At 35.0% G+C, this 23,604-nt stretch overlaps 1 protein-coding gene across 1 annotated transcript in view; it reads right to left on the bottom strand.

The window, feature by feature from the left end:
• The window catches only part of LOC117095052 (low-density lipoprotein receptor-related protein 1B), a 1,687,268-nt gene that overhangs the window by 1,341,930 nt on the left and 321,734 nt on the right, over positions 1 to 23,604 (bottom strand). The window contains exon 2 of the mRNA XM_033231629.1: positions 18,272 to 18,394. Coding sequence (XP_033087520.1) covers positions 18,272 to 18,394 — 123 coding nt within the window. The remainder of the gene's footprint in view (positions 1 to 18,271; positions 18,395 to 23,604) is intronic.

Raw genomic sequence — 23,604 nt, 5'->3', positions numbered from 1 at the left:
AATGCAACATAGGGAATGCTTCTGGCAATAACTAAGCAAGGCAGAATAAGAAAGGATAAATTAAGAACAATAAAAAGGAAAAGTAAATATGAATACAGAGCCATTGATCTCAGATCCATAGTTTTGACATTCAAAACTCAGAATCTTTTTTGTCTATTGAAACACTAATTTATGAATCCATATTTTCATTCCCTTATAAAGTACAGATGTTCAGTGACAGAAAGGAACCTCTTGTGGACCCTGCATTTATCTTAATATATGTTTTATTGTGAAAAATTACCAGTGAAAGACTCCATTAGAGAGCCAGTTATTTAATTAAAATGAATCATGTGTTGTATAGTATGGTTTGAATGTGACTGCAGACATACATCCTGTGCTATGGTAATAAAGACTATGATCTAAAAGATAAAATAAATAGCATTTATTCCTAGTTATTATAAAACCGGACACTTCATTTCTATTTCTATGAGGTCCATCCTACGACACGCAAATCAGAACCACAGGGAACCAATGTGGTCTCAGACCACAGGGAACAAATAGTGTAATTACATTCTACTAAGCTAAATTTGGATTTGATTATGTTACGATATCAATGAACAGGGAAAATAAAGAGTTCAAGACAAATAGATCATTAATTATTCTGAAGATTAAGAAAAATATATTGAAAAAGAAAACATTCTTATAATATGTCTCTGTCATAGGCGGTCCATTGATAATAATAAAAATTTTTGAACAAGGTTTTTAAGAGATTATTTACTTGCCTACCATTTTAGATGCTATCAGCTGCCTTGTTAAAAGGATAAATTACATTTCGGCGGACTCCACTGCTTGTTACAACAAGTTATTCTTTCATTTCATGGTTGTACACTACACATTGTGAAAAAACATTCCTTTTTTCTCTGTTCATAGTCAAGTATCTTTTTGCTGATTAAAATAGCTTCATATTGCATGCTTAATGAAATTGCTAAATACTTGTTTTAAATCACAACTTTGCTTTTTTAAAATAGTGTTATGTTTGTTCTTCATTCTAAAAGACCATCTGCTCTCAGTTGACAATGGATTTCATGAGTAATGCTAAGGAGAAACACTTTACACTTAAATACATTTTTGCTGGAATAAAGGGTAACACTCCACTACTACTGACACACATTGAACACTGTTGTTTAGTGCCTAAAGGGCAAACATGTCATTACTATAATGAGAGTTTCTGTAACAGATTTATCTGGTTCCAGGTTCCAAGGTTAAGCACAACAAGGGCTTAACCTGAAGTTCCAAGGTCCCAAGGCACAAGCACAACACTTTAGGAAAGAGTAGTAGCAGATTATAATTTAAAATCACTTAAAGTTATCAGAAGTATTTTTATACAAAATTGATGCTGCCAAATTTCCAAATTGTACTATCATTTGCTTTTTCATTATAGAGAATAGCATATGAAAACTCTTTCCAATATATAATTACTATTTTTATTGCAAATGAACAACTTATTAAAATATTGCTATTGATATTAGAAATATTTAATCATTTATTTTATGAAATTTTAAATTCCTCACTTTATATTTGTTTTAATATGTGTCAATTACAATTAAATTAAAATTTGAGGCACTTCTTTGGAATCTAAATGAATTTCCCTTCTTTTTTCTCTTCATTTTCTTTTTTATCTATACATAGAGAGGAGTTTTTATGCTTACTTATTCCAATTAAGTTGGAATATTATTGAAACCAAACTTGTTAGTTAAGTAGCTTTGGTTTCCTTGATATAAATAATGGATCTAATTGTGGGAGCTAAAAGTTAACACAAAATAACACCATAAATTTAAAAACAACAAAATAAAATGCATTGAGAGCAAGCATGTTATTAATACTATTGGAATTAGATCATCTAATCATCAGCACTTTTAAAATTCTTATCCTTAGAATAAATATTTTAGTCTAGAAAGAAAGTAACTTCCCCCCAGACCCCCACATCTTGGCTGTGGTCATGGCACTCATGAATGGGTTTTAACTTTGATAGAAGTCTCCATGAGAGGCCATGGCTCATGAAAACTCTTCCCCTTTGCATCTTCGCATTTCTGCGGTAAGGAAAACAGGAAAGTATTGATTCTTTTTGCTATCAGGAGAGGCCTATTATTATATCAAGACAAATGCTTCACATTTTGTAAAACCTAAATCTCTCTTATAAATCACCTGCTTACAAATTTCAAGCTAAATAAAATACCAGGTGAAGCTCTTTTGCTGTCAGACCTGATTAAAATCTGTTCAGACTGAAAGGCTCTAGTTCCTGCCAAAATCTACCTGAAGCAACTCTTCAGGTGTGAATTTCTCCAAATAAGCATAAATGATAAAAGAAAAATAATTGATATACTATTTCTTAAAAATCACAGATTAGTACTTTGATCACATATGGTATATAAAGTATACATAATTACAGATTACTACTTTGATCACCATATGTGATATATATAATAACATCTATACTTTATGATACATAAGATATTTAGGGCATGGTGCTAATAAGAGCCTTCTATTCTCCATATATAACAGACTTTTTTTACATTTTTCCTGTAACTTCAAAATATTTTAATAAAGTATATAATTGCTGTCTTATAGTTCCACAGTACCAACTAAATAAAGCCCTTCGACCAAAGTTAAAAGGATAATTCTTAAAACTGTCCTCAAGAAGTTATACGTTAAAAATGTCATCAGATTGTTTCTAAAGTGTAAGGAACATTGCATTTTGGAACAGGTACACACAACTATATTGGGGTAGTTTTATTTTTATCAGAGCTTGGAAATATTCTCTTTAAGCTCCATCAGTATTTCTATCACAGATTTGCCTCTTGGTGAAAATAATGGAGTTGTAAAAGTATTGAAAATGAGACCTTGAGTTAAATGTAAATTAGCATTAATTGATTTTCAAGAGATTATTTTTTAGGTTGTTGAGAAGTGAAAGAAAAGCTAATTGATCTGCAGTGCTTTATTCAGTGTTGTTTGTAAGTTTAAAAGAGTCTGAAAGAGTATTTTGCAAGCGCCGTAGTATGATCTAATGGTTTTATGCACAGTTATTCATTCCTTATATTAGGATATCTTTCTGTAAGTTAAGCAAGGTGAGTAACATTTATACTTATGTTTTACACTGATCATAATCTCCTAGTCTCCATGCTATCACATGAAAAAGTCACACATATATCAAGTAACCAATTTTCCTTTTATAGAAAAATATTATGTTGTGTCTATGTGCATGTGAGCGTTTGCACATGCATGAATGTGCATAGCAGCCCTCGAGGGAAGATGAAAGCAAAGGCCAAAGTTAGTGTAGGGATACACATCTACATTAATTTTAAGTTTAGCAATTTAGTTGCAAACTATTATTTCAGAGTCCACTTTTTGTGGTGATTCCATTGTTATTATTTTGATAAATAGTGACAGGCAATCAGTACAAAAAAGGTTTAAAACTATATTACTGGCTGGCACATGTGCAAATTGGAAAGAATAGAAAAGAAAGTATAAGCCAAGGGGATGTCAATTTCAGTCACGGTTCTGATGTGTCCTTAGGCCTGTTGCTTTACCTCACTGCACTAGCATTTTATTTTTATTTTTTCATCTGGCATGTATGCAGGCTGAACCGGTTTTAGTTCATTGCATATATAAGTGCCCAGTAAATCAACTTTTCACTATCAAGAAATAGAGAATGAAAACTAGGAGCAAAACATATATATTTTATAAAAAATATATATAATATAAATATAAAATATAACATATTTTATATTTTATATATATAAAATTTTAAAATATAAAATATAACATATTTTATATTTAAATATAAAATATAAAATAAAACATATATATATAAAATATATATATATATATATATTTTTTTTTTTAAGTAAAATGTAACATGAACCTGGACATTTGAATCTTGATCACAAAGGATGCGACTCACAGTGGGTTGCAGAGGTCCAGTTTATTCACGGGTTAGATCTTGGCTTTACGCAGGCCATTCTCAGCTACTTAATAGTATATTATTGATAGCCAATCTAATTACTGCGATTTCTTGAGCCTAGAACACGCATCAAATTTGTTAAATCAGTTTTTGAGGAATAGCAAATTCTCTCACTCTGTCAAATATCAGTCAATCCCCAAAAGTTTAAAACAAATGCCAAACTTACTACATACTTTTATTTCTATTTATCAATGAAAGAAATACTTAAAGATTACTAGAAAAATAGTTGTGGTAATGCCAACCCACTTACAGGGTTCCAATCAGAGTGCAGAAATTCAACATTCATACCTTCAAAAATCCACTTACCTTGAAGGTAAAGTGTTTGCACAAACACATCCATCACTGTAGCAAAGAAGGTATCATTAACATCTTGTTAAATTTATAAACTGCTTTCTGGTTTAAGACTGTAAGAATGCATCTAATCTGCCTTGCCTCAATTTGGATGCTACTATATGAAGGCTCTTTTAAAAAAACTAGGAGCAGTATGGATTTCTTTTTTCTTTCCTTTATTCTTTACCTTCAATTTCAATCTGAACACAGAGATACCACTATATTCTTTTTTTTTTTTTTTTTTTTTTTTGGCTTTGTATGACATGTGAAAAGGTTCCAGTAGGAATGCAGTGTCATCAATACTCGATTTGGCTGAAATCCTGACAGTTGTCAACATAACAGAGATGGTTTAATTATAGGTTCCTCTACTTGCAAACTCTTTATCTTGCATTTGCAGTTGTAAAGCAGATTCAAATATTTCTTTCACTATATCAACGAGTAGGGCCTTGCACAACAACCATCTTTGGGAGGAACGTTTTTGTGTGTGTGAAATGATACGTTCTTCAGGGTCTACTTTCCCTTTTGAAATGCTACATTCAATTGTTACATTGCTGAACCAATTAAATATATATATACAAAAAACTTGTTGACAGTAGTAAAATAAAGATTGGATGAAAAAATTCTAAAAAGGTAGACTGTCCCTGTCTCAAGGCAGTTTTTCCTTATTTATGTGAAGAAAGCAGTTCACAAAGCAATTGTGTAAATTTCTTAAGGTATGTTGGATATAATTCTGTGATTCCTGAATTCTACAAAGAAGGTACCTAGTCAAAAAAACTTCCAATTAAAGTTTAACCTTGAAAATAATCATATATCTATATATAATTATATGTATCTTCAGAGAGTTCTTAGAAATGGATCAAACTGTTGTCAAGTGCTCTGCATCATATCTGAAACTGCCTATGGACTTATTTTTTCAATCTCAGGCAAAAAAATGTATAGACTGCTCACCCTATGCAGAACGATGGATGGGGATACAAAGAGAGGAAAAGATTTCTGTCCTTAAGGATTCTAACAATGCCAGGAGGGAAACAGAGTATTTGCTCCTCGAAACAGAAGTAACAGTTATTCTGTGTGTCATACTTAGCTAGACTAGGAAAATCCAATCTAAGGTTTTAGGCAGAGGAAAGAGAGGGTGAGTGACACAATTCAAAAGTTGCAAAGTTCAAATTTATCAGCCCAATTCTTCTTTTGGTATAAGTTTTCAAATTCAAACAACATAAGGATATGCTCATTGTAAGGTCTTAAGTTTTACTGTTTTCTAAGTCCTTTTCCTAATGGAATAGTTAGAACCATGAAAGACTCCTTCTATCTTGAACTACTTAGTCATAAGGTTTAGAGCTATGCCTTATGTTCTGAAAAACATTTTGTTGTAATTTAATGTTGGTAATGAAGTTATCAAGCAGCATCAAACCAACCTATCTTTTCATTCAACACAATGAGGAAAGCGCACCATAACTTATGGAGTATTATTGGGAAAATATTTACCTGGTAAGAAAACAGCCTGAAAATTATTGGTTGTGTGATATTCTATAGGTAAATATAATATCATAATAAACAAAAGAAAAGTTGGAAAATATTCTAAAGAAGACTAAAACCTATGACAATTATAGGCAATGCATTATCCTTGGTTGGATCCCAGATTTGGTAAAATAATTACAAATAAAACTCTGGGGACAATTGGAGAAATTTGAATATGAATTAGATATGATATAGTATTATACCTGTGTAAGGGATATATAAGAATATGTATTGTTCTTAGAAAGATTTAGGTGTAAACACATGTCTGCATGTATTAAAATGGTTCAGCAAAAAACATGTATAAACATACAAATGTATGTGTGTGAACATGGCAAATATGCATTAGAGACAGATAAAGAAAAAACAAATGCCACAAAATGTAATGGTTGATAAATCCAGTGTATACAGGTGTTTATCATACTGTTATTCTGATTTTTCTGTCAGAAGCAGAGGCAGGAAATTCAACTTTTAAAACAAATAACAAGTTATCTTTATGAGATAAGCTGGTGACTAAAGATGTCTTCGAATATATTTTAAAGGCTGGGCATGGTGGCTCACGCCTGTAATCCCAGCACTTTGGGAGGCCAGGTAGGTGGATTGTGAGGTCAAGTGATCAAGACCATCCTGGCCAACATAGTGAAACCCCATCTCGACTAAAAATACAAAAATTAGCTGGACGTGGTGGTGGGTCCCTGTAGTCCCAGCTACTCGTGAGGCTGAGGGAGGAGAATCACTTGAACCCGGGAGGTGGAGGTTGCAGTGAGCCGAGATTGTGCCACTGCACTCCAGCCTGGCAACAGAGTGAGACTCCATCTCAAAAATAAATAAATAAATAAATAAAAACAAAAATTATATATATATATATATATATGTGTGTGTGTGTGTGTGTGTGTATATATATATATATATAAGCAAAATTAGCTTGTGTTTTATGGGTTTAATTGGTCCTCCCAAAATTCATATGTTGAAGTCCTAAACTTCAGTACCTCAGAATGTGACTGTATTTCAAGATAGGATTTTAAGGAGGTAATTAAGGTAAAATGAAGTTGTATGGGTGGGTCCTAATCCAATATGACCGGCATCCTTACGAGAAGATGAGATTAGGGCACAGATACACTCAGCGTGATAACCCTGTGAAGACACTAGACGAAGACAGCCACCTGCAAGCCACCGAGAAGGGCTTAAGAAGGAAACCAACCCAAGACCTTGATTTCAGAATTCCAGCCTCCAGAACTATGAGGATATAAATGAGTTTTGTTTAAGCCACCCAGTCTGTGGTATTTTCTTAAAGCAGCCCAAGCAGACAAATACACTATGTCAGTCGGAATTCTAATGACTCCCAGTGACCTTCACCCTTGTCTGACCCCTCCTCTCTTTTGAATGTGGGTAGAACCTGTGAGTATAATGTGAAATCATTCTTAGGATTATATCACATTCCATGACAAAAGGGAGATAGCTAAGTGTTCCAGTCACATGATGTCTTTAAAGACAGAGTGTTTTCCCATTTGGCCACAGAAGCGGAAGCCAGGGATTTGAATCACGAAATGTGAGAGCATTTTGACACACCACTGTTTGGTTTGAAAATGGAGGGGTCGCATGCCAAGACATGTAGATTGCTTTTAATTGTTGAGCGTGGCTGCAGCTGCAACCAGAAAGAAAATGTGTCCTTGGTCCTAAAACCACAAGAAACTGAATTCAGCAAAGACCCTTAAATGAGCTTGCAAGCCAATTCTTCCTCACACCCTCTAGATAAGACTCCAGCCTCAGGGACTCCTTTATCTCAGCCTTGTGAGGCCTTATGGAGAAAATCCACTTGATCCCACGTGCTCTTCTGAACCACAAAACTGAGAGATAATAAATGGGTTTCAACATGTTAAATCTATGGTAATTTGTTTCACAAAAATAAAAAAAATAAAAAAAACTGATTTAAAAATCCAGAATCTTCACTGTTATGTTCAACAATCTGTTTTTAAAGACTGTGTGTGTGTGTATGTGTGTGTGTGTGTGTGTGTGTGTGAGACAGAGAGGCTAAGATAATGTTGTTATACTTATTTTTTTCAGATTAATTTGTTTATATACACACAAACTTCACGTGCATATGTATATAAATGTTAAACTATATAAATTATACAGTTATTAACACAATGACATATATACTCACGATCATATCCTTTCTAATTGGAAAAATAAATAATTTAAATCCTCTCTCCAATTATTACTACATCTCTCTTTCATTTTTGGCATATTTATCTTATTATTCCCAATATCAACCACAGGCCCTGTCATACAGTAGTCAATTAAAATTTGTTGTGTCTACACTGAATGGCTGAACATACATATATCTGGATAGCATATGTACATGAGGTTGAATGGCATCATGGAAAGCAGGTTGACTTGACTGCAGTGTGACATAAGCATGCATGACAATCTTGTTCCACTAAGCATCAAGATGTTGACCCTGGGAATCCCTTGAACTCCAGACTGTATAGCATGCTGCAGTGTTCGCTTGTAGCTCTATCACTTAATTACTTTAAGTAAATCTCCTTGTGCTTTATTTTTATCACCTGTAAAAGGGGCCCATGAATATTATCATAAGTAGGGCCACCAATCTCGTATCGTGTCATCATGCAAATTAGAAAATAGTGCCTCCTCTTCAAGATAATTTATTCCCATTTGCGAGAAAAGATATATACCCATGCTATGTGCAATATTTATGTCACTCCAGGACCTTGTACAACCTGAGCAACTGTGCCTGACACTCTGCTCAGGGTTTTTGTCAGGATCAAAGGAGATAATCCATGTAACCTTCACAGCACAGCATCTGGCACATAGGAATCATTCATTTGTGTCAGTAATCATCATTAATCTCTATCATAAACATCATCTTCTTTAACATGGAAAGAAAAGCATCATACCAGAAGAGATAAAATGAGAAAAAAAACTAGCATAGGTTAAAGCTATGGCACAGGAAAAGGCATGGGAAAAATTGTTGCTTTTATGTGCTCAGAAGCACCTTCATGCAGTAGTCCCCCAATAAATAGCTGCTGATTGATTGGTTTCTAGAGTTTGTAAATAAAAAGCACCTACATATTATGAGAAATGTAGTTCAATGACAAAATATTCTTTACTATTTAAGTGAAAATGAATAATGTGTCATTTATTTCAAAATAGAATTGCCTAACATATGCACATTTGAAAGCAAAATGTAACAAAATTCCCCAAAAGCCCTTGTGGAGAAGAAATGTTTCTTTTTACTGTCAAATTACATATAATTTATTGTCTAACCCAATGATGGATTCAAAATTGAAAATTACAATAACCTAATATAGATTATAACCTAATATAGAATATTAATTATATACATGTTTAGATGTATACATCTGTTATATATTTCTACTGTTTTCCTCAGAAAATAATGGTACTTAGGTCAAGTATGCAAGTTTGTTTATATATGCATGCATGTGTGTGTTTCTATATATTTTAGAGACAAGATCTCACTCTATCACCCAGGCTAGAGGGCAGTGGCTCAGTCATAGCTCACTGCAGCCTCAAGTTCTTGGGCTCAAGTAATCCTCTTGCCTTGGCCTCCTGAAACACTGGGATTACAGAGTTGAACCACTGCACATGGCCCATTTTTTGTGTTGTAACGAGATAGCTTTGCAAAGAGAGCCATTAACTGCACTTCTATCTACATGTCGTAGATCACCAGGAAGATGTGTGTCAGGCAAATCTATTTCTGAAAAGTTTGGAGCAACCCCTCATCTGTCAATACTTGAAAAAAAACATACATTTGCAGTATGTTTTTCAGTGGAATTTCAATGAGAAGTGCTTTTTTATTTGAATAGTAACTCTGTGTAATTACATTATGTGTTCTTAAAGGTCTGTAACTACATTTACCCCACCAGAAACTGGTGGTTTCATTTCACATTTCTTTAACAGGCTTATAATGTCTATAACATTAATACTCTAGAATTTAGTAATATTTCATACATATCTTCAATAAAAATATAAGAAATTTTTAATTGCTGGATTTTTTTACACTGGTATTAAATGAAATTGTAATAGATATATAGTAGGATGTGGAATTTATCTGGTAGTGCTGCCATAACAAAATACCACACACTGGGTGGCGTAAACAACAGAAATTTATTTTCCTACAGTTCTGGGGGCCATAAGTCCAAGATCAAGAAGTCCGCAAGGTTGGTTTCCTGTTGGGCCTTTTTCATTTGCTTGCAGATGGCCACCTCCTTGCTAAATTCATGCTGAATTCTAAGAGGAGTATTTTATATTAACAATCACTTTTCTGTTGGCAACTCAGTCAGAGGTGTTGGGAAGTGTTTTTGTTTTCTTCTTTGCAGATGGGTACCCAGGAAAATGTGTCTCAGTTGAGGAATTCTCCTTTCTTGTATCTGACCTTTCAGGGTTGGCCAGTGAATAATATGTGCATACTCTTCCCTCCCAAGGTATCTTTCTTCAGAGCAAAAATAGAAACTATGAGATGAGTGGATTGCTACAAACCCTATCCACTGAATTCGATCCCTCCTACCCAAGCCCTCTTTTTACCTATCTTTGCCTGAACTTTTCTCCTTTGAGAGCAATTCTGCCATCCTGAAAAACAGAAAAGCTAATGTTATGAAGTTTTCAGTAAAAACAAAAAACAAAACAAAACAAAAAAACCCAAAAACCCAAAGTCAGTTATATTGCCTGAACTTCAACAGGGCCAGTATAGCAGTTAGTAAACTGATGAGATGCTCTGGCCTACTGAAAATTCCATAGGCATAGAGTAGAGGTATTTCAGGGTAGAATGGCAGAAGACATGGGGAGAAAAAAAGGCATCTCCATTAAAAATAAGTTCCTAGAACACAACATCCTTTAGTGCTTCATTTAGCAAAATATGTCATTTTAGAAGCACTTCTGAGTGAAAGTCAAATGTAAATTTTATACACTGACTATAAAGAATAAAACGTCCTCTGGGAAGAAATGTGCTCACCCATGAAAGGTAAGAAGCCTTCATCCACAACCCCAAATGCTAGATTAGTTGTAGAGAAATGATGGATTGAATAGTTTCTGGGAAGACTCCTTGCTCAGCCTTCAGCTTTGTCCCTGTAGAGTCCTGCAAGAGCGTTTGTTTACAGTACATCATCCTTTAGGCCAAGGAGATTTCACCAGTTGTTTCTAGAATTCCTGTATTTCATTTTACCCCCTTTATTTTACATCATTTCAAAGTTTTCATTCCCCATAGTTTATAGCCCCACCTGAGCGACATGTGTCCCCTTTTATTCTGTGACCTGTGGTCTTGGATCAGAAGACTGAAAAACAGTGACTTCTTGAGTGAAAAGGTGAGGCTTTTGTCATTGCTGAGCTCACTATGGCTGTGTGAATTGTAGTTCCATCACCTATGCCTGCAATCAACTCTTTTTTTTTTTTTGTTTAAATTGCAGAGGCAGACTCTCAGAGACCCATTAGTGCATTGTGAGGGCAGATGAGGAGAAATGTCATCTCCTACTCTGACCCCACTGTACTGGGGAAATGTACCAGTGCTAGGCCCTTTCAATTCACAGCTACACTGATCCCCACCTTCCTATCACCCCTGCATATCAACTCTTAAGTGGGAGTCTTTTTATTATTAAATAAGGGTCAATGCTTTTTGGCCTCTCTACTGCTGAAGAGAGGAGTCTCAGAATAAAATGAAGAACAAAACAAAAAGAATTGAAAGAGACATAAACTGTCCTCATGGGTCTCATATGCTTTCCCTTTAATCTGTAAGATCATTTCAGCTTTTCTACCTAACGAAAAGCTTAGCTTTGTAACTCTCATATATTAGCTCATTGCAAAGTGACCTCTAAATCACCATTACTTAGAAACACAGACCATACTTCTGTTTTATAGTTCCTAAAGTCTACTTTCAGTGCCTTATTCTACTATATAATTTTAAAGGGCGGTATCTGTTTGCTAATAACCTCCCACCTGAATTCTATTTTATTTCTCTGACCTATGTCAAAGGTAGAAAGTTTAGAAGGAAATTATAAAAGGATTTCTATCTTATATCCAAGGGGAAAGGTCAGTGTATGAATATAAGAAGTTCATTAAAATCCTACTACCTAAATAAAGTTTAAAATCTCACAACAATGGAAACATAATAGAAGCATTGGTCAATTCATGCAGATTCACAGCTCACCTAATGACTTATAGCCATTTTCATTTTTCACAGATGCTTCTCTTCCTAGTACCCAAGAGATTTGTTCTTTTTATGGCATTGTTCAATTAGAACTGATCACTCGCAAAGCCAGTGTGAAACAACCCTTTTGGGATGGCCTTCCATGATTTTCAAATGACAATGTATTTTTAAATTAGGTGGCCTGAGGACTCTTTTAGGAATTGGATCCTGCTTTATCTCAGTATTTCAAAAAAGGAGGGCAAGTTCAAAGAAATATAAACTCTGTTTTCACTAACAAGAGCCAACTTAGAAGGGGAGAGAAGGATTATAAACCCAACTTCTTTATTTTTTAAAAATGAGATATTATCTACATTTCAGGACTGCAGTGTCAATTAATATTTTTGACTATTGTATTTGTTAATTCATGTATTTCAATTTTAGTCAATTATTCAACATCAATGTTTTTGAAAGAGTTCCTAGAAAAAGTCACCTAACTCCAAATAATTTCTATACCAAATTTATCCCAGTGTTTGAATTTAATATATCTGATCACTGGAAATTATTTATAACTTAACTTGATTAGCATATGTAGATTAAACCTCTTCTCTAGCCATGTCCTTAGGGAATAGAACTGACTTTCAGTTAGGTTTTGAGTAAGAATGAGAGCAGATCGACTGAGAGGGGGCAGTTGGATGGTCTTTCAAAAGAACCTCAAGGTAAGGTGCTTCATTGTGGGCATCTGGAAGGCAGATGGAGTATGGAGTGGAGAAGGAATGTTACTATGGAATAGGCCCTCATTCTGAGCACCTTACTGTAAGGCAGGAACTATCATTTCCGTTGTACAGATGGGGTAATGGAGGCACGATAGGGTTAAATTAGTTGTCCAAGAGCAAAGATATTCATGGAAAAACTGAGCCTTGGAGCCAAGCAGTTGCTGTGATCATGCACTGTCCGTAACATCTCCTATGCAGCAGACACCAAGGAGGAGAGTGAAGGGACACTGTGGTATATACTACCAAGTTCCTTTGCCTCCCCAATATCTCTTTTTCCCTTTTCTTTACTAGCAGAACCCCAAATATTGTTTTGGAAAGCAACCAGGTCTTGTTGACAATACTCATTGCCCCATGCCCCATATAACCCATTCTGGTGAAGGAGATCTACTGCTTTTGCTTTCTGTAAAATTTATCCTTTTCCTGACGGAGAGGCTCAGCTGGCATTTGCCTTTTCCCTTTTCTCTTTTCCTTCTGGCTGTCCAAAATGAAATTATCTACTAGGGGAGAAGCAGCCATACTGTGGATGTGGAACTGAGTAGGAGAGATAGAAGAAGCCTGTTGTCATTCTGAATCTGTCACATCAGTTCTGAATTATCCACGTTCGCAACTTCCTTTTTTTTCCTTTTATGAAAAAAGGAAAACTCTATTTGATTATGTCACTGTTTCTATAACATGTGGTCAAATACAATCCTAACCAATAAGGAAGTATGCAAAATAGAAGGAAACAAAATCCAGTATAGGTAGACTAGACCATATTGCATCAGTCTGGCACCATGACTGGTGGATGCAAACACAACTCCGTGCTTCGTGCCTTCATTGTGTAAGATTATGCTGTTCCATATAGCAGCAGTGCCTGAGCACAAACCTGCCTCAACTGTATAGCAGATATATTTCAGCTATGCTACTACAACAAAGATTTGGCAAATTATATAGCCTGCTGGCCAGATCTGACCTGTGGCCTGTTACTACGGTACAGACTGTAAGCTGAGAGGTTTTGTTTTCTTCCTCCTTTTTAAAGGTTTTCAAAACAAACTGAAAAATAAATAAAAACAAAGAATATGCAACAGAGATCATATGGACCTTTAAAGCCTAAATATTTACTATCTGGTCTTTACAGAAAATGCATGCTGACCCTTATAGAAGGACAGGACAGAGAAGAGTCCAGTTTGCAAATATTGCTTAGGCCATTTTTATTATCCTTTGTTGGTCAATGAGTCTTTATGTCCAAAACATGATCTGTGACGGAAGAACTCACTCAATGATTCTTTGACAAGGAATGGGCAGGAAATAGGGAAGAAGGTTGAATAGCATGGCTAATATCTTCCTTTCTTAAAAAGAAAGAATCTAATTTTAAGTATAATGATGTCAGATATACAGAAAATATCATACATCAGCTGGAGCCAAGTGTTGAAAAGGAAGTATCATTAAGCATGCCACAGAAAATTCCAGAAGGAATTAAATTTTGAATACCTCAGAAGTGCCTTTTAAGAAGACGTTCCTGATACAGGTGGTACCAAGCTTTCATTCTCTAACTAAAGACTTCCACTATTTATTTTCATTCTCATCACATGCTATGGTAACAACACTGGGTTAAAAGCTATGAGTAGAAAGATGGTGATTTCCCTGATTTTCTATTCTCATTGCCTATAGAACCTAAAACTGCTGTTAGTCTTTATTTAGACACTTGAAAAATTATTTTAAACAATATGCAGAAATAAAGGCTTTCATTTTTATGACTCAAAGTCCTTTCTCATACACAATGGTAAGATTATAAATTACTAAAATTTTCCAGTTGTGTATTTTAGATAATTCTTCCCAACATGAAATCAGTTTAGTTGTAAGTCAACCTCGCACAACAGTTTTCTATGTGTATTGCTGTTAGCGAACTTTAACTCCTGCTTCATGAATGTTAGAGAATACCCTAGAGCCTGGGAATAAACAAACACAGAAGAGAAGGAAAACATGGACTTGATAAACTTTCAGATTTCTAAATATCTAAATTTTATCTAGGATTTCTTATTGTTCTGTACATATGTTTTCCTTCTAAAGCATTTTATAAGTAAAGCTTTTCTTCTTCCTAAACAATATCCATTTAATTCCTGTTAGAATTTTGTCACTTCAGAGATTTCACAATGACACAATAAAATCTTTGCTACAGTGGTCTTTCTATCATTTTAAAGCTAAGTGGATTTCTGAAAAAAATAACTATTGCATCAGCTGTTTTTATCTAATATTTTGAAGATACAAAATACTTTGTCTTCAAATCAAAGATGTTAAAATACTTTTGTTCGTACACTGAGCACAAAATTAACCTTCCGAAGAATCAGTCTCCAAGGTTTTCCATTATTAATATTTATCTTTCATATCAAATGTATACATTCATATAATTATAAAATTATGCAATTATTTTATGTAGATTGGTGAAGACTGCATGTGAATATCATAAAACAACACATTACAAAGTACTGTGATTACAGAAAATGATAATGGTGAACATCTGGATTGAGAAATTTAAATTTGTAAAAGACTGACATTTTCATAAAGCTTTTTTTTCTATGCATGTCCGAATTTCAACTGGTATTGACTGAAACCATTTATATGGAACAGGCTAATTAAATATAAATCTAAATATCTTGAACAGATTAAATGAATAAAACAGTTAGAAAATATAGTTACTTCTCTGTCTTTGTTATGTGGCTAATCAATAAAGAGCAGTTTCAGTGTTGCCTTTAAGGATATTCAGCAATGTTAATGTTAGAGGATAAAATACGAATGGCCAAAGTGAAGAAACATTTTGAATTTGAATCCATCAAATGTTATTGGAGAGAAAAGGACTATATACTTAAACAAACAACTGCCAAAAATATCTTGAGCAGGTATTAATTTTATTTTACAAACTAAGTAAGCAGAATATCAATCTCTATTTTTAATTAACTGACATTCTATTTCCAATTTGAGGCCTCTGTCTGCTAAAAGCCCCTAATCTCTGTGAACTGAAGGACCCCCTTATTACACAAATTCAAGGTGGTATGTACCTTATCGGCAGGGCGGTTGTTCAAATATTTAACAGAATTGCAATGGGACTTTAACCATTTTTAATAGATGCCTAATCAATCAGGGTGAATACTGCTCAGTGCATACAGGCCTGGTCCACTGGTGTGGGCCTGCTGGGTATCTGCCATGATTTTAGAGACATGGAGTGGGTATAGGAGGAGGGCGGAATATTTGTCATCACCTACTTTGACATGCATTGAGAGGTCTCTTTTCTCTCTGGACTTTACCTACTAACTACACAGGTTACTACTGCCCTTTTAGACACAAAATCTCTCCAGTCTGATTCTCCACTGAGCTCCCTCTTGAGCACAAATGGAACATTCTTGTTCACCATTCTTTACCATTATGAAGGAGACTCCGGCCTAGAAGTGCCATGCTACCATTTCTTCTCAACTACTATTGCATTGTACCAGTCACACAGTTCTATGGCATTTCTCCTCCACCCTGGCTTTCCTGCATATGAATTCTGCAAATCTATGTCATGTCCTTGTTATTTTCTCCATCGCAGAATTCATGGGAGGATCAGGGCAGAATGTGAGACCCTATTACCAAAATTAAAGAACCCTGACTCTTACTCTGATTATGCTATGGCAGTCTTTCCTTGTAGCTAAAGAGGAGAGAATTTCATTTCTAGATAGCACTTGAAAAGCAGAGGGCTAAAGCTTAAAGAGAGTTGGGATATTGAAATGTGGTCTCACTATTTGTATAATGTAGGACCAAAGCATTTATTATTGTTGTTTTTCCACATTCCTATATCTCTTCATTCATATGCACAATACTGAGATTTATCTTCCCTTTTCAAACACCTTTATTAAGATGTAATTGACATGACAGAATTTACCCATTTAAAATGTGCGTTCCCATGTTTTAAAACATATCAACAGAGTTGTGCAAGCATCATCACAATCTAATTTAAGAACATTTTCATCAACCCCCAAAAGACCATATATTCAATAAGAGTCATTCTTCATTCCCTTCCCTGTAACCCACCTTACCTAGCTCCTGGTAACCCCTTCTCTGCTTTTCTATCTCTATAGATTTGCATATTTTGCATCTTGTATATGAAGGGAATCATAAAACATGTGATCTTTTTTGATGAGCTTCTTTCCCTTAGCATATTTTCCAGGTTCATCCATGTTGTAGCATGCATGAGTCCTTCATTCCTTTTTATTACCAAATAATATTCCTCTATATGGGTTTATCACAATTTATGCATTAGAATTTTTCCTATGAATCTTTTATTTTTAACTTATCTGCTGAGAACCTTGTCTATGCTGTAAGGAGTCTAGTAAAGAGTTTTGAAAGGATTTTGGGAGTTAACTAGTGAAATTGGTGAAAATTAGAAATGTAGTAGTAAATGATTATAATCTCTTCCTGTGGAAAAAGTGATTGGCTCAAAATAAAGAGAAGCAATTCTTGCAAATATTCAAGTATTCAGTGTTTGAGAAACCTTAAAAAGACTGTTGAACATAAAGGAAATTAGTAAGCATTTGCCTCTAACAGCAAGGTTTTCTTCAAAACTGTCTGCAAGACTTGAAAACAGATAAATGAAAATGGAAAATGGAACCAATAATTGTTATTTCAACATTATCAAGCAATGAAGATCATGTATTTTTTTTCACATTAATTTCATACAACTATGTGGTTACTCTGGGGATGATATTGATATGTCAGCATACCTGGTTGCGTGAGGAGCACAGGTTGATATGAGAAGTTCTAGAAATATCACTACCAATATTCAGAGGACTGTTCATACCCCTTATGATAAGTGGGTATTAAAAAAAGTGGGCCATATGTAGCTATGGTCATATTATTATTTATAATTTTGTTATAGTGGTATTTGTAATATGGAGAAAGCCTTCGGTGGATTCCAAGTTATAATAGTACAACTATGATTAGGATTCATGTATACTAAGGGTTTCCAAATGTGATATTATAAAGACAAATATCCTAACTCTATGAGTGGATAAAGTTTCTATCTTTCAGTCTCAAAGGAAACTAAGTTCAATTATATGTGTAGTGCCTTAAAATATTAATAGAAAAAACATGGGAACTAAAGCTTGATTTTTTTGATATTCCTTCTGTCTCAAAATGTGTGAGATAATTTATTGGGGAAGGTCTTTTCCCTTTTAGTTCTATATTTTAAATAATTTTTCTCAAGTCATTTTTTTTTCTAGTGTTAACACAATCACATTGAAATAATTAACCTCACATTTTCTTCCTTTCATAAGTTAATTCACATTCCAAAACTGCATCTTATGCTCTCCTCCACATACTCATATTTTAAAAAACACAAACAAAAGGTTTCAAATTTCTTAGACTATTCGGAAAAAAAAAAAAAAAAAGAATAATCTAGAACAGCAGTCATCTGCGAAAACAACTGACATTTAGTTTGACATGTAAGATAAATCCGAATGGCATGAGAACCTTTCTACTCACAGGTATCTAAAGACTCGTCTGAATCATCAGGGCAGTCAGGGTCCCCATCACACAGCCAGCTCTGGGAGATACAAGTCACATGATCATGGCAAAGAAATTCACCAGGATCACACAACTGCTGATCTGAAAATGAAAATGTTTCGAAATAAAATATGAATGATCTGAACATGGGCAGAAGGAGCAGTACAAAGATGAAATGTGAGAAAGCAATACATAAAAGCCACATGAATATGATCCACATTTTCTGTTCAGCAACAAAGACAAATCAATTATTTTTCTTAATTTTAACTACTCAGCTCAAACACACAATTTTAATACACTTGACTTTGTTATAGGTTCACACAATCTGTTCTGGAAATAGGTCAAAAATTCTGTCTGTGTTTATGACTCGGGGCTTTATCGGATCAAAGACGGAATATAGATATTTCAGCAAGTAAGTTTTATATAAGATGTTGAATCAAAGTAGAGGCTCTTGAGCATAGAAATTTTAGTTTCTCAGCTCCGAGAGAAATAAAAAAATCAGTTGAGTTAAATATTAATATTATAGTTAAAAATCCATTTCTGAGTATTCAGTTCTTAATCATCCATCCCGATACTGGGACTTCGTGTCTCTATGTGAGTTGGATACCCAATATCACAGTATTTTCTTTCTTTTTTTTTTTTTTTTTTTTTGCCATGACTTCCAAGGTGACAACTTCTGCTACTAGATGGCAGAAGTGATAGTAAACTTCCATAAGGTGTTTTTTTTTTTTTTTTCTAACTCAAATGTTCTACAGTTGGTTGTGACTAAAATGTCTGCTATTTTCCTTCGTTTCAGGATATTTGATATCTGTAGCCTTTCCTCAAGTCCTCTCAAACTCATCAGATGTTTGTTTTTTCACAACATATTTACTTATATCATGTGAGTACCTTTAAAAATTAATTCTTCTTTACATCTTAGTATGCCTGAAATAGGAATGTTTCTTACAATCACGGTCTCTGAATGTGAAGAAGTGTTGGGAATACCTTAGCCATTATATTTCATGGTAATTTTGTTATATGTATATAAAAATAACTTAAGATTAAGAAATAACCAACATTAAATAGCTCTCGGTGAGCTCTTTCAATAAATATCAAATAAAAATTTTAAGTGATATGAAAGCATTAGGCCATAACTTAATTCACATTTTTGCCCAAGCAATATGGAAAATAATACTCCATATTACTCTCAGTGGTATCCTAGATTTGATTTAATACGGTACATATTTCCTTTCTCTCCCTCAACTTCCCTCCTCCTGATACCAGCAGCATAAATTTCAGTAAATACGTGTTACAAACACATATATCTTTAAAATCTAGATTTGTGGGGTATAAGTGTAGCCTTTTCCATATTCAAGCTATAGCTATTTTATCTTATTATATTTTCAATAAGTTAACCACCAACAACATGCTCATCACCATCACTATCATAATGATTTTTTTTACATTAAGTTGCTTGAGCATACTTTGTATTTGGCCCCAGACTTGGTGCTGTAGAATCAAAGATGTAGAAGCCAGTCTTTGTCTTAAAGGATCCAATAGACTAGTTGTGTCTACAGATCTCACTCCCCAAAAAATGGTAAAAGAAGAGGCCACAGGAAGAGACAGGTTGAAACAACAACAACAACAACAACAAATAGTTTTGGGATGCCTGCATTCCTCTCAAGATGGGTGGGCTTTGGATAAGTGGAATACAGGACATTCCAGATAAAGTTTAAACAGTTGCTAAGGTAATAATTATTGCAGTGCATTTGAGATAAAATACATTTTCTACTGAAATGGAAACGTCATTCAGGTTATAAGACCTGGGTTTTCCCCACCAAACAGTAGTGTGTGATATTTATAAATATGCTTGAATGCTAGAGGAGAAGTGCTTACATTTTGCTTTAGGGTGTCACATAATTTTTGAAGTTAATGTAGAGAAAGAGCATGAAATAAAATTCAAATTATTTTGCTTATAGATAAGGAGACCACATAATTTATCACCAAGCTGAGAGAGTTCTGAGACTGAAAGCAGGTTTATTAGTAATTATACTGGGACAACAGGTACAAACCAAGTTTATCCCAGAAAACTCAGAATGGATGTTCATTTTATCTATAGCTATTTTGTGTTTGATCTATGATCTTGAAATGCTAGATTTTACCTCCATTCCTCCTAAACCATAAAAAATTGTTATGTGGAGAGAGGGAAATGTCATTCCATAGTGTGTAACTCAGTGAATAATTGATAAGTACTTGTTGAAAATATAAAGAAGTAAAGAAGACCATAAAGATGATTTAAGGTGTTGGAATAGAGCATCTTAAAAACATAGGTCAAGATCAGTTATGAAGGACCTTGATTGCCATTACAAGTATTCTGTCTGTAATTTGAAGCCATGGAAAATACTTAAGAAAAGGTAATTAATAATAAAACATGCTACAAAGCCATCTCCTAGGAGACTCTTACAATTCTCTAGAGAAGAGTTCAAGATGATTGGACTAAGGTATTGGGGAATTAAATGAATGCTAATGAATTCTAATCATAAACACTCTGATTCAAGTGATGTGACATATGAGTTAAGAATTGGTGGCCGGGCGCGGTGGCTCAAGCCTGTAATCCCAGCACTTTGGGAGGCCAAGACGGGCGGATCACGAGGTCAGGAGATCGAGACCATCCTGGCTAACACGGTGAAACCCCGTCTCTACTAAAAAATACAAAAAACTAGCCGGGCGACGTGGCGGGCGCCTGTAGTCCCAGCTACTCGGGAGGCTGAGGCAGGAGAATGGCGTGAACCCGGGAGGCGGAGCTTGCAGTGAGCTGAGATCTGGCCACTGCACTCCAGCCTGGGCGGCAGAGCGAGACTCTGTCAAAAAAAAAAAAAAAAAAGAATTGGTGACTAAATATTTGAAAGGCCCCAATATGTCTTCAAGTATATAAACTTAAACAATGGATGGCATCATAAGACCAAGTTATGATATGTAGATAGAAAACAAAAAAAGACTGGGTTCATGTGTACATGTGTCTGTGAGCCTGCTCATGGTGTGGAGTGGAATAATAGTAGAAATAACAGAAGAATAAATAGTGAATGTTTTATAGTGCGATATAGTGCAAAAAGCACCACCCCATCTCAATTTGTTCATTCATTTATTTATGCCACACATATTATTGAACTTCTACTGTGTTCTAGGCACTAGGGATACCATAATGAAAATAAATAAATAAAAATAGAGCGGAATGCCTGTGATCATGGATCTTACATTATAAAGGGAGGAGAGAAACAAAAACAAAACAAATGAGCTAAGTGTATAGCATATTAAAAGATAAACCTTATTGAGAAAAGTAGAACAGAGTTTGGAGGCAGGTACATTTCAAATAGATGGTCAGAGAATATGTCACAGAGAATATGACATTTGAACAAAGGCTGAAGTAAGTTGAGAGTGACACCCATTTGAATTAAAGGTCAAGAGCTAAGGATTTGAGGCAGGAGGGTGCTCAGCAAATTTAAGGAACACAAAAGAGGTCAATGTGCCTGCAGAAAAAGATAAATTAGGAAAAGATGTGGTCAGGGAGTATGGGATTCCAGAGATCAGGTAATTTTTTTTTTTTTTTTTTTTTTACTAAAAACAAACAAATAAAAAACAGGATGGAGGACCATTAAAAGATTCTGAGGAGTGTAACAGTGTTAACAACTTTTTCACTCCCGTAGTTCTGCAAGTGACAGGGAGGGTTACAGCTCATTGACTCCTGCAGTCAGCAGCTCAGTGGGTGGGAGCGTTATAGCTCTTTGCTTCTGCCATTCAGAGAGTTCTGGGTTCTTGTGCCACAACCAATAATAAGGCACGCAGACTGGAGAGGGTTAAGGCAGAGATTTATTAAGTGACAAAAAAGATGTCAGCAGCAAGAGGGGCCCCAAAAGAGGGTTGCCTGCTGTGGGGCTAGGTTTGGGGTTTTTATGGGCTGAGAATGAGGAGGAGTGGGTTGACTGGTCTATGAGCCATTTTTGAAAATGCAACACTCAGGAAGAGATAGGATAGTGTAAAGAACCAATTGGAGGCAAAAGTGAAGGCTTGGCCCACAACCAGTTGAGAGCTTTAGTGACATTTCACTTTTTGCAAATGAAGAATTTGTCTGTGGCCAATCCGAAAGACAGATATATGTAAAACAGACAAAAGGTAAGACATAATCGGGAGGAAGAGTACAAAATGGGACAAGGCACCAAGGGGAGAGAAATGTGTCCAAAAAATAGTGAAATTTCTTCATCTGGGCTCACAGAGTGGGGTGTTTCCATATAGGGATGTGGGCTTTTTCTTATCTGCGGCCTGCAGCTTGATTTTCAGGCTGTTTTTGGTTTGAAGGAGTTCTATCGAGGACCTGCCCTAACTGCCTGACTCAGTGGTTTCTTTCTTCCTCCTGTCTCATCAGGATCTGGCTTACGTTTTTAAAGAATAATTTTGTCTACTATGTTGAGAATATATACTGCAGTGAAGGTGGAAGCAGGGAGATCAACTAGAATTTTATTGCAATGATCCAGGTGAGAGGAGATGGTACTGTGGAAAAACACATTGGTTGAATGGAATTTCAAGACTGTATTTAAAGAGGAAACTGAAGTCAAATATTATGTTAACCATCTAATGAATGCCAGGATCTTAAATTCAGATATTTGAACCCAAATCTATAACTTTCCAACCATTTAAAAAATATACTGATTACGGGATGTTTTGGAGACATCCAAGAAGAAATATCTAATAGTGAAATATTTAAGTCTATAATTGAGGAGACTGGGTAAAAATGGAAACAAAAGAGAACTGGGGCTAAAAGAAGTTAGTGAAAAACTATAGGAATAGGAAAAGAACTAGCTGTAGACTAAATTAAAGTGAGAGGAGGGTAGGGGATGAATAGGTGGTCAAAAGAAAGAGGCAAAGAGGTAAGGGTAGGTCAGGCAGGGAGACAGAGGAAACAAGGTCCAGCCACAGATACAGGAGGAGGATGCATGGGGAAAGGAGATTTACTAAAGTTATGTGAAATTCTGATAACTGAAGCACTCATGACAAAGTTCAAGCACAGTGAGTTCTAAAAATTTAGAGTGGACACATAGGCTGAGGGAAAGATATCAGTAGAGGAAGAGAGACTAGAGGCCCAAGAAGAAGGTGAAAGTAGAGCTATGTGCCGGAGAAAAACTTGTAGAGGTGGAATAAGAACTGAAACAATAGTAGAAACATTTGCCCTAAGGAAAAAGGATGGAAAAATGAAATAGGTCGATTTTTTGCTGGTAGGGACAAAAGTTAACATAGTCATAGTTGGTTGTGTTTTCTCAAAGAACTGAGAAGCAGGATTA

Source organism: Trachypithecus francoisi, unplaced genomic scaffold (genome assembly GCF_009764315.1).
Source record: "Trachypithecus francoisi isolate TF-2019V2 unplaced genomic scaffold, Tfra_2.0 Lachesis_group13, whole genome shotgun sequence".
In the NCBI taxonomy this organism is placed as follows: domain Eukaryota; kingdom Metazoa; phylum Chordata; class Mammalia; order Primates; family Cercopithecidae; genus Trachypithecus; species Trachypithecus francoisi.
The sequence above is the reverse complement of the archived record's forward strand: the minus strand, read 5'-3'. Positions and strand labels throughout refer to the sequence as shown.